Below are 11286 nucleotides of genomic sequence, written 5' to 3'. Positions count from 1 at the left end.
AAACTTAGTTATTTATTATTGCTTAAAATTCAACAAAATCCAAATGTAACAATATTTACAAATTCAGTCTACTAAACTCGGTTCGGGAGCACATACATATAAGTATATGTAAGCTTACATTTTTGACACCACGAATTGCGGGAAAGTCCCTTGTAACTATATTGTGGTACGCACTCGAGTTGTTGAATTTTTATATCCCCCTGTAGCGCGAATTCGGGGTTGATATAATATTTGAGCAAAGTGAGAATGTTTAGAATTGGCCAAACAGGAAAGGGGAGGAAATCACAGTCATATAATAAATATTTAAGGGTTAACTGTACTATTTTTTTTTTACGTTATTGAGCAATAACACAAAAAACTGGGGTGTACTCTGAATAAACCGCGAAGCGGTTTATGAAAAGAGTACACCCCAGTTTTTTGTGTTATTGCTCAATAACGTAAAACAATATTACAGTTAACCCTTATAATTTAATTAACAACGATAAGAAACATTTTCATTAAGTTTAACATGTTTATTTTGCTCCAGATATTTAAAAACACATCGATAAATACAAAATCCCGTGAACAAGGATTACTCCGCTACTTCCGGTATAACTGAAAGTAGTTCCTTTTATTTTTTTTATGTTATGAGATGATAACATAATTTTTTGAGCCAATGAAAATGCTTGTTACAAGCAAAATTAAATTATATACTAATAAACAATATTTATCCCTATACAGTACAGGTTAAAATATATTGGCAATTAGGAAATGCTGAATACTACCATATTACTGTAAATGACTTATATTTCACGTGGGATTTATTTTCGAGTTAATACGCGAGGGGGGTTAATCGCGGATTCAAATCCGAAAATACCACTATGGGATGGCGACCATACCGATATAGGAACCTTGTAGAGTTCTAATAGCTCATCATTCGCGAATTAAAGTAATTTCTAGATCAGCGTCCTTGAAATCATGTATCCACGAATATGTCTGAAGGAGTAAGGTCGCGAAATCGAAGTGATTTACAGTAATTAGCAAAATAGTACAAATGATATCTAGATAAGAAACGAAAAGAAAAATGTCAATGAAACAAAAGAAAGAAAACACTGATTTAAATTTAAACCGTCCAGCACGTGAAGTCACCTTCGATTTCCAATGTTCTTCCCTAAACAGATCGTTATGAAGACAATTTCTCTGGCGGGATGCCTCGTGCCTGAACGGTCATACATGTTTCTGCTTCTCATCGGAGAATGTGACGTACGTTCTTGTTCTGAAATATACAATGTTTGTGATAAGAACAAAGTGACAAACAGCTTTGAAAACAATACATATGTTGTTATTTTCTTTCTATTTGTGTGTAGGCAAACAATAGATCGTCTTGGTATCAAACATATCCACCAGATGTCCATCCAATACAAAAGATGCAATCAGAAGACATTTTTCAAAAGGTTATGATGATAAGTTCATGTTTCCCGAAAGGGGAAGCGTCCTACATTTCATCAAATATTACTGCGATCGATGTAGATTAAGGCCACATCAAAGAACTTTTAACTTTTAAAACGAGGCCATGGAGCTGACAACGGAACTATTAGGTCAATCAAAAAACGGAATTATCATGTAAATCAAAAAACAGAATTATTAGGTAATTCAAAAACGGAATTATCATGTAAATCAAAAACGGAACTATTAGATAAATCAAAAACGGAACTATCAGGTAGATCAAAAACGGAACTATTAGGTAGATCAAAAACGGAACTATCAGGTAGATCAAAAACGGAACTATCAGGTAGATCAAAAACGGAACTATCAGGTAGATCAAAAACGGAACTATCAGGTAGATCAAAAACGGAACTATTAGGTAGATCAAAAACGGAACTATCAGGTAGATCAAAAACGGAACTATTAGGTAGATCAAAAACGGAACTATCAGGTAGATCAAAAACGGAACTATCAGGTAGATCAAAAACGGAACTATTAGGTAGATCAAAAACGGAACTATTAGGTAGATCAAAAACGGAACTATCAGGTAGATCAAAAACGGAACTATCAGGTAGATCAAAAACGGAACTATTAGGTAGATCAAAAACGGAACTATTAGGTAGATCAAAAACGGAACTATCAGGTAGATCAAAAACGGAACTATTAGGTAGATCAAAAACGGAACTATCAGGTAAATCAAAAACGGAACTATTAGGTAGATCAAAAACGGAACTATTAGGTAAATCAAAAACGGAACTATTAGGTAGATCAAAAACGGAACTATCAGGTAAATCAAAAACGGAACTATTAGGTAGATCAAAAACGGAACTATCAGGTAAATCAAAAACGGAACTATTAGATAAATCAAAAACGGAACTATTAGATAAATCAAAAACGGAACTATTAGATAAATCAAAAACGGAACTATCAGGTAGATCAAAAACGGAACTATTAGATAAATCAAAAACGGAACTATTAGATAAATCAAAAACGGAACTATTAGATAAATCAAAAACGGAACTATTAGGTAGATCAAAAACGGAACTATTAGATAAATCAAAAACGGAACTATTAGGTAGATCAAAAACGGAACTATTAGGTAGATCAAAAACGGAACTATTAGGTAGATCAAAAACGGAACTATCAGGTAAATCAAAAACGGAACTATTAGGTAGATCAAAAACGGAACTATTAGGTAGATCAAAAACGGAACTATTAGATAAATCAAAAACGGAACTATTAGGTAGATCAAAAACGGAACTATTAGATAAATCAAAAACGGAACTATTAGATAAATCAAAAACGGAACTATTAGGTAGATCAAAAACGGAACTATCAGGTAGATCAAAAACGGAACTATTAGGTAGATCAAAAACGGATCTATCAGGTAAATCAAAAACGGAACTATCAGGTAAATCAAAAACGGATCTATCAGGTAGATCAAAAACGGAACTATTAGGTAGATCAAAAACGGAACTATTAGGTAGATCAAAAACGGATCTATCAGGTAGATCAAAAACGGAACTATTAGATAAATCAAAAACGGAACTATCAGGTAGATCAAAAACGGAACTATCAGGTAGATCAAAAACGGAACTATTAGATAAATCAAAAACGGAACTATTAGATAAATCAAAAACGGAACTATTAGATAAATCAAAAACGGAACTATTAGATAAATCAAAAACGGAACTATCAGGTAGATCAAAAACGGAACTATTAGATAAATCAAAAACGGAACTATTAGATAAATCAAAAACGGAACTATCAGGTAGATCAAAAACGGAACTATTAGGTAGATCAAAAACGGATCTATCAGGTAGATCAAAAACGGAACTATTAGATAAATCAAAAACGGAACTATTAGATAAATCAAAAACGGAACTATCAGGTAGATCAAAAACGGAACTATTAGATAAATCAAAAACGGAACTATTAGATAAATCAAAAACGGAACTATCAGGTAGATCAAAAACGGAACTATTAGGTAGATCAAAAACGGATCTATCAGGTAGATCAAAAACGGAACTATTAGATAAATCAAAAACGGAACTATTAGATAAATAAAAAACGGAACTATCAGGTAGATCAAAAACGGAACTATTAGATAAATCAAAAACGGAACTATCAGGTAAATCAAAAACGGAACTATTAGGTAAATCAAAAACGGAACTATCAGGTAAATCAAAAACGGAACTATTAGATAAATCAAAAACGGAACTATCAGGTAGATCAAAAACGGAACTATTAGGTAAATCAAAAACGGATCTATCAGGTAAATCAAAAACGGAACTATTAGGTAAATCAAAAACGGAACTATCAGGTAAATCAAAAACGGAACTATTAGGTAGATCAAAAACGGATCTATCAGGTAGATCAAAAACGGAACTATTAGGTAGATCAAAAACGGATCTATCAGGTAAATCAAAAACGGAACTATTAGGTAGATCAAAAACGGAACTATTAGGTAAATCAAAAACGGAACTATTAGATAAATCAAAAACGGAACTATTAGGTAGATCAAAAACGGAACTATTAGGTAAATCAAAAACGGAACTATTAGGTAGATCAAAAACGGATCTATCAGGTAAATCAAAAACGGAACTATTAGGTAGATCAAAAACGGAACTATTAGGTAAATCAAAAACGGAACTATTAGGTAAATCAAAAACGGAACTATTAGGTAAATCAAAAACGGAACTATTAGGTAGATCAAAAACGGAACTATTAGGTAAATCAAAAACGGAACTATTAGATAAATCAAAAACGGAACTATTAGGTAGATCAAAAACGGAACTATTAGGTAAATCAAAAACGGAACTATTAGGTAAATCAAAAACGGAACTATCAGGTAAATCAAAAACGGAACTATTAGGTAAATCAAAAACGGAACTATTAGATAAATCAAAAACGGAACTATTAGGTAGATCAAAAACGGAACTATTAGGTAAATCAAAAACGGAACTATCAGGTAAATCAAAAACATTCCTCTTGGTAAACTTCGTATCACAAAAGTTGATAGAATAAACGCAGTTATTGTCCATCCGTACAATACTGTTTTGTAAATTATAATAGAAAACCAACCATTCAATGTTTATTCAACCACGACTTAAAATGTCATCGATGACGAAACTGTTGGGGATAATGTCACAAGAAAAAGAAAGTTCCTAATACAGAAATTGTGCAATCTTCAAGTTCATACAAGCTGATAATGACCAGTCCATGTTATTTACGTTGTAAGTTAAGATGAAGGCAAGGGAGCTGATAATGACGAAGTTGTTATAACCATGATTCCCAATATTATACTTAGATCAATTATTGACGAAGTTGTTAATACCATGACCCGCAATATTATACTTAGATCAATTAATGGAAAGCGCAAACAAACACGTTTCGAGATGTAAGTCGAGTTTTTCTGGTTGCCACCTTGCTACAAAATATATGTCATTATATTAAAGGGCAGTAATTAGCCAAACGAATATCAACAGTTCGGTAGCATTTGGTAAATGTTCTTTTAACGCTGATAATCACTGAATTTCTATATTTCTACAATATCTTACACGCATTTCAATACAAATATTGTAAAACCTAAAGGTTTCTTTCATTTCATAACATTGCAGAGGTTGATTTGCTAAATGATTTTTCAAATCAAATGTCTTGTTTAATGTCCTATCAACAACTATTAACATTTAATGACGGTATTATGATGAGAGTGTCGCATCTCTTTCTAGAACATCCATATTGTAAAAAAACATCCAGACTCTTGTCATTAAAGTACTTGTTGCCTCTTTCATGCAGCACAACAACACCATCAATCCAATATTCAAATGAGTGAGCTAATATATTACCCATAGAAGCCCTTTAATTGGGAATAGTCATCAACTTGTCTCTTTGGACTCAATATCCGCTATCTGTTCGCCAGGTACCTAGCTGCTGACGAGATAAATAGTCTCCTCTGACACACCACGCCATGATAGCTCCCCGAGGCACAGGTCAATTGGAAGAAAGTCACAGGCCTTGTTTGGATCGATAAGGATGACCAAAACATAGTTGTGGATATCCAAGTCCTGCTCCAATACCGCGAGCCAATATGGCCCGGAATTCAAATTATGTTATGTATGTTGCCAAAACGGATGGAACAGAATTGAGAAAATGTAGACATGTGGTTTTCTAGGCACTCTTTAATAAACCAGGAAATGTCGGGAACTGTTTTCCATTGCTTATACACAAAAGGTCATTTCTATGAAGTAGTGTTACATTGTAGATGTCTATACTCCATAGACTTGATCAATCTGTTATATATCTAGGCATTCCTTAGAAGTCGATGGCTATTACATTCGTGGTAGTTCTGATGCCTCATTCTTGCGACTGAAGGTGACAGCGTCCTTTTAACAAGAATTATTTAAATGAAATATTAATGTCTTTTTTGAGTGTTAAAGCAATTAGGACCGATTTATCATTACAAAAACCATGAAACGAAGGCACTACATGACCCACAACCGCCTGGCCCCGCAAAGACAGTCCTCCTGATCCAATAACGTTCTCAGGTTATTTATACCGCGTGCCAATGGTTGTTCTAAGAAACTCACAGGAACCATATCTGTAAATGAATGCAAAGCTTTTAAGCAAGTCGTCACTTAATTGCGTACGGCTATATTTCATGGCATTTGTGACAAATATGGAAATATCGCACCTTCAACTAATACCAGTGGAATGAGCCTTATACAATATTTATATAGATCGTATTACTTATAAAGGAAGCAATTTTAAAATGTATCATATTTGAATGCTGCTAACAATGTTAACCATAGACTATAATCCACTGAACGATACACTAATGTTCAAGCTGTTTTTTGTTTTCTAAAAAGCAATTATTAACCCTACTGGCGTGTTTCAAAATTTACATTTGATAAAAAAACATTGTTTTAAGCAATCATCAAATGATTGGGTGGTCAGATTTCCCTCTGTCCGTTGGACATTATTCGTCGTCCGTCCGTCTGAAAACATCGTTGTTTTCGCTGTTTCCTGAGAAGTCAGAGAAAGATATTTCTCAGTTCATGTGGATATCCTATTGTTCCCAAGTTGTGCTTATTCAATTATGAGACATGCAGGTTTCTTAGAGTTTGACATTTCAGGTTTGGTATCGCTATGTTTCTGAACGTACTGAACTCTAAGATTTCATCTGTAGGCTAATTTTAGCTTTAATCATCGGTGTACATCTGTCAAATGTCCCGAGTGTCTAAATTTGTCAGAGGTCTTATGCATGGTAAATGTACTCGGTGTAAGATTTGACTGTGATCGCATATTCAATAAAAACGTTAGGAACAGGAAATCTGTTCATCATCTTAGAAGTAATGTAACCATGTACAATACAAGCGGAAAAAGAAGAGCTAAATTGTTTTCCTCTGTGTAAATGTTTCGCATATGATATGGATGTGATTATTTTCATTGCTATTAATTTAATTTTGATTTCCCCCTCTATGTTGACTCGTGGCATTTATATGGTTATCGTTAAAACTTGAACGTCATTCCCTGCTTTAAAACAGCAACAGGCTGCGGTCTACCATTGACACTATAAGGTTATACTACTGATGAACATTTCTGAGCTGAGAGACGTTGTTTGGAACATGGGCTAGCTTCCTTAACCCTTCAAAGCAACTCGTCACGTAAATACTAGATCCAAGACAGATCTGGGCAACAGATTATTCAATGTAGTACTGGAACATACTATATTTGTTGATGATGAAATCACAACACACCTTATCAACGTGTAGGGACCAACGGGAGGACGGAGTAGATGAAGACTTGATCCTAAGAACTGGTGACAGTAGAAATGTGTACCAGCCCTCCCTATACTCCTTTTGTCAGCTGAATATCTAAGGAAAACTGCGTTGCAATATGTAAGTGAAATAACTCTTCTTGGAGTCATGGGCTAGGAAATCTGGTAAATATCAATTCAGGGTCCGTAGATAGTTGATTACTGGTACATGTAAAGCAAACATCGGCCAACAGTCTTTACCGGGTAAACAAATACCGAGGAAACCCTACTACAGTGTCTAAACCGGACTTTATCCAATCCGGATCTTGGACTCCTTTCGGTCATCTTTACAGTCTTAATTGCTCCACATGTTAATTATTGTTTCACTATGTAAGATACATTCCTTTGCAAATGCAAACTGTCCTACACAGACGAGACTTCCTCTCGCCGGCCCCACGATTGCGGAATACCCGGATGAGGAAATAGAGGAGGATAACGTATTCATAACTCCACTGCTACCGATATCAAGTAGAAAGTAATTATGCTTAGTGGGAAGCTACATTTGACAGTGTCCACGATCAATTTATGTTGGTACGGAAACAGCTGAGGAGTCCTATTGAAATGAGGTGACAGAGACGGCATTCCTGAACTCATCTATGAAATAGAAACAGATGACCAGTATCTATCTCGTCTGTGTGATTTGAAAGATACGATAAGATAAATGATGAACGCTGGCCGGTAGCCGCTATGTCCATATCTATAATTGATATGTTCTTAAACCTATACTGTCCTCTATACTTCCGTTATCATACACAATTACAATGTATATCCCTTAATTGTCTGTCTACATTTGTTTTGTATAATGCAGGTATACGTTGATTAAAGTTTTAACAATAAAAATATTTTTTGTTCATTATTTGATTGTTTTTCATACAGATGATCTTCCTGTCACTCGGAGGGCCTCTTTGATGACGTCCTCCAAATTCCGTATTCTGTCTTTGATGACCTCCTCCAAATTCCATATTCTGTCTTTGATGACCTCCTCCAATTTCCGTATTCTGTATTTGATGTCCACCTTCAAATTCCGTATTCTGTATTTGATGTCCACCTTCAAATTCCGTATTCTGTCTTTGATGACCTCCTCCAATTTCCGTATTCTGTCTTTGATGACCTCCAAATTCCTTATTCTGTATTTGATGTCCTCCTCCAAATTCCGTATTCTGTATTTGATGTCCACCTTCAAATTCCGTATTCTGTCTTTGATGACCTCCTCCAAATTCCGTATTCTGTCTTTGATGACCTCCTCCAAATTCCGTATTCTGTCTTTGATGACCTCCTCCAAATTCCATATTCTGTCTTTGATGACCTCCTCCAAATTCCGTATTCTGTCTTTGATGACCTCCTCCAAATTCCGTATTCTGTCTTTGATGACCTCCTCCAAATTCCGTATTCTGTCTTTGATGACATCCTCCAAATTCCGTATTCTGTCTTTGATGACCTCCTCCAAATTCCGTATTCTGTCTTTGATGACCTCCTCCAAATTCCGTATTCTGTCTTTGATGACCTCCTCTAAGTTCCGTATTCTGTCTTTGATGTCCACCTTCAAATTCCGTATTCTGTATTTGATGACTTCCTCCAAACTCCGTATTCTGTCTTTGATGACCTCCTCCAAATTCCGTATTCTGTCTTTGATGACCTCCTTCAAATTCCGTATTCTGTCTTTGATCTCCTTCAAATTCCGTATTCTGTCTTTGATGACCTTCTGTAATTTCCGTATTCTGTCTTTGATGACCTCCTCCAAATTCCGTATTCTGTATTTGATGTCCACCTTCAAATTCTGTATTCTGTCTTTGATGTCTTCCTTCAAATTACGTATTCTGTCTTTGATGACCTCAAATTTCGTATTCTGTCTTTGATGACCTCCTCCAATTTCCGTATTCTGTCTTTGATGACCTCCAAATTCCTTATTCTGTATTTGATGTCCTCCTCCAAATTCCGTATTCTGTATTTGATGTCCACCTTCAAATTCCGTATTCTGTCTTTGATGACCTCCTCCAAATTCCGTATTCTGTCTTTGATGACCTCCTCCAAATTCCATATTCTGTCTTTGATGACCTCCTCCAAATTCCATATTCTGTCTTTGATGACCTCCTCCAATTTCCGTATTCTGTCTTTGATGACCTCCAAATTCCTTATTCTGTATTTGATGTCCTCCTCCAAATTCCGTATTCTGTATTTGATGTCCACCTTCAAATTCCGTATTCTGTCTTTGATGACCTCCTCCAAATTCCGTATTCTGTCTTTGATGACCTCCTCCAAATTCCGTATTCTGTCTTTGATGACCTCCTCCAAATTCCATATTCTGTCTTTGATGACCTCCTCCAAATTCCGTATTCTGTCTTTGATGACCTCCTCCAAATTTCGTATTCTGTCTTTGATGACCTCCTCCAAATTCCGTATTCTGTCTTTGATGACCTCCTCCAAATTCCGTATTCTGTCTTTGATGACATCCTCCAAATTCCGTATTCTGTCTTTGATGACCTCCTCCAAATTCCGTATTCTGTCTTTGATGACCTCCTCCAAATTCCGTATTCTGTCTTTGATGACCTCCTCTAAGTTCCGTATTCTGTCTTTGATGTCCACCTTCAAATTCCGTATTCTGTATTTGATGACTTCCTCCAAACTCCGTATTCTGTCTTTGATGACCTCCTCCAAATTCCGTATTCTGTCTTTGATGACCTCCTTCAAATTCCGTATTCTGTCTTTGATCTCCTTCAAATTCCGTATTCTGTCTTTGATGACCTTCTGTAATTTCCGTATTCTGTCTTTGATGACCTCCTCCAAATTCCGTATTCTGTATTTGATGTCCACCTTCAAATTCTGTATTCTGTCTTTGATGTCCTCCTCCCATTTCCGTATTCTGTCTTTGATCTCCTCCTTCAAATTCCGTATTCCGTCTTTGATGACCTCTTCCAATTTCCGTATTCTGTCTTTGATGACCTCCAAATTCCGTATTCCGTCTTTGATGACCTCCTCTAAATTCCGTATTCTGTCTTTGATGTCTTCCTTCAAATTACGTATTCTGTCTTTGATGACCTCAAATTTCGTATTCTGTCTTTGATGACCTTCAAATTCCGTATTTGTCTTTGATGTCCTCCTCCCATTTCCGTATTCTGTCTTTGATCTCCTCCTTCAAATTCCGTATTCTGTATTTGATGACCTCCTCAAATTTCCGTATTCTGTCTTTGATGACCTCCTCCAAATTCCGTATTCTGTATTTGATGACCTCCTCAAATTTCCGTATTCTGTATTTGATGACCTCTTCCAATTTCCGTATTTTGTCTTTGATGACCTCCTCCAAATTCCATATTCTGTCTTTGATGTCCTCCTTCAAATTTCATATTCTGTCTTTGATGACCTCCTCTAACTTCTGTCTTTGGTTTACTCCTCCAAATTCCGTATTCCGTCTTCGGTTTTTTCCTCAAAATTCCGTATTCTGTATTTGATGTCCTCCTCCAAAGGGTGAGGTGAGAGAGGACTTTTATGCGATTTCCTGTATCAGTTGTTCTATAACGTTAATCCTGCAATTGTTCTTACCAATCCATATTATCGACAGCTTGTTCTTTGCTGAATTCTCGAACGTTTTTTCATCTTAAATGTTAAAAAGCAACCTTTTCCCGCATTATCATGGACCAGCAAACAAAAGATAGTCAAAGATATTTTCAAACGATATCGTACATTAAAGATGTCCATTAAGTTGATAATGTAATGGTGTGTTAACGAAGTAATGTAATACCTGTGTAACAGTTTACAATTGATTTTGTACATAGTTTGCATTTAAAATACACTGTTTGTACAGGTAAGATAAAATGCGGTTTAAAGATTTGCGTGTAGACATAAATACTTTTATAACACAATTATTTTAATTACATTGCACGTGTAATGATGCAAATTCAGACTCTCTACTATGCGAAACTCTATACAAATGAACCAAATCATGTAGTCCGGTTAAGATAGAGAAAACTTCTCGTGTGTGTTACACACACAATCTATACAGCAACGCC

General features: G+C 35.6%; 1 protein-coding gene and 1 long non-coding RNA gene across 2 annotated transcripts; both read right to left on the bottom strand.

The window, feature by feature from the left end:
• Window positions 1–497: 497 nt before the first annotated feature.
• Window positions 498–5525, bottom strand: LOC117344100. The gene is made up of 2 exons (XR_004536118.1): window positions 5313–5525; window positions 498–1255 (listed from the first exon to the last, which is right to left on the bottom strand). It is a non-coding gene; the product is annotated as an uncharacterized LOC117344100 (long non-coding RNA).
• Window positions 5526–8150: 2625 nt separating this feature from the next.
• Window positions 8151–10827, bottom strand: LOC117344124 (rho-associated protein kinase 1-like). The gene is made up of 3 exons (XM_033906771.1): window positions 10820–10827; window positions 9143–10412; window positions 8151–9083 (listed from the first exon to the last, which is right to left on the bottom strand). Exons 1-3 carry the CDS (start codon window positions 10825–10827, stop codon window positions 8151–8153), a joined length of 2211 nt encoding a protein of 736 aa, XP_033762662.1.
• Between the last annotated feature and the right edge of the window lie 459 nt (window positions 10828–11286).

This window comes from Pecten maximus, chromosome 15, assembly GCF_902652985.1.
Source record: "Pecten maximus chromosome 15, xPecMax1.1, whole genome shotgun sequence".
Classification (NCBI taxonomy): Eukaryota; Metazoa; Mollusca; class Bivalvia; order Pectinida; family Pectinidae; genus Pecten; species Pecten maximus.
The sequence above is the reverse complement of the archived record's forward strand: the minus strand, read 5'-3'. Positions and strand labels throughout refer to the sequence as shown.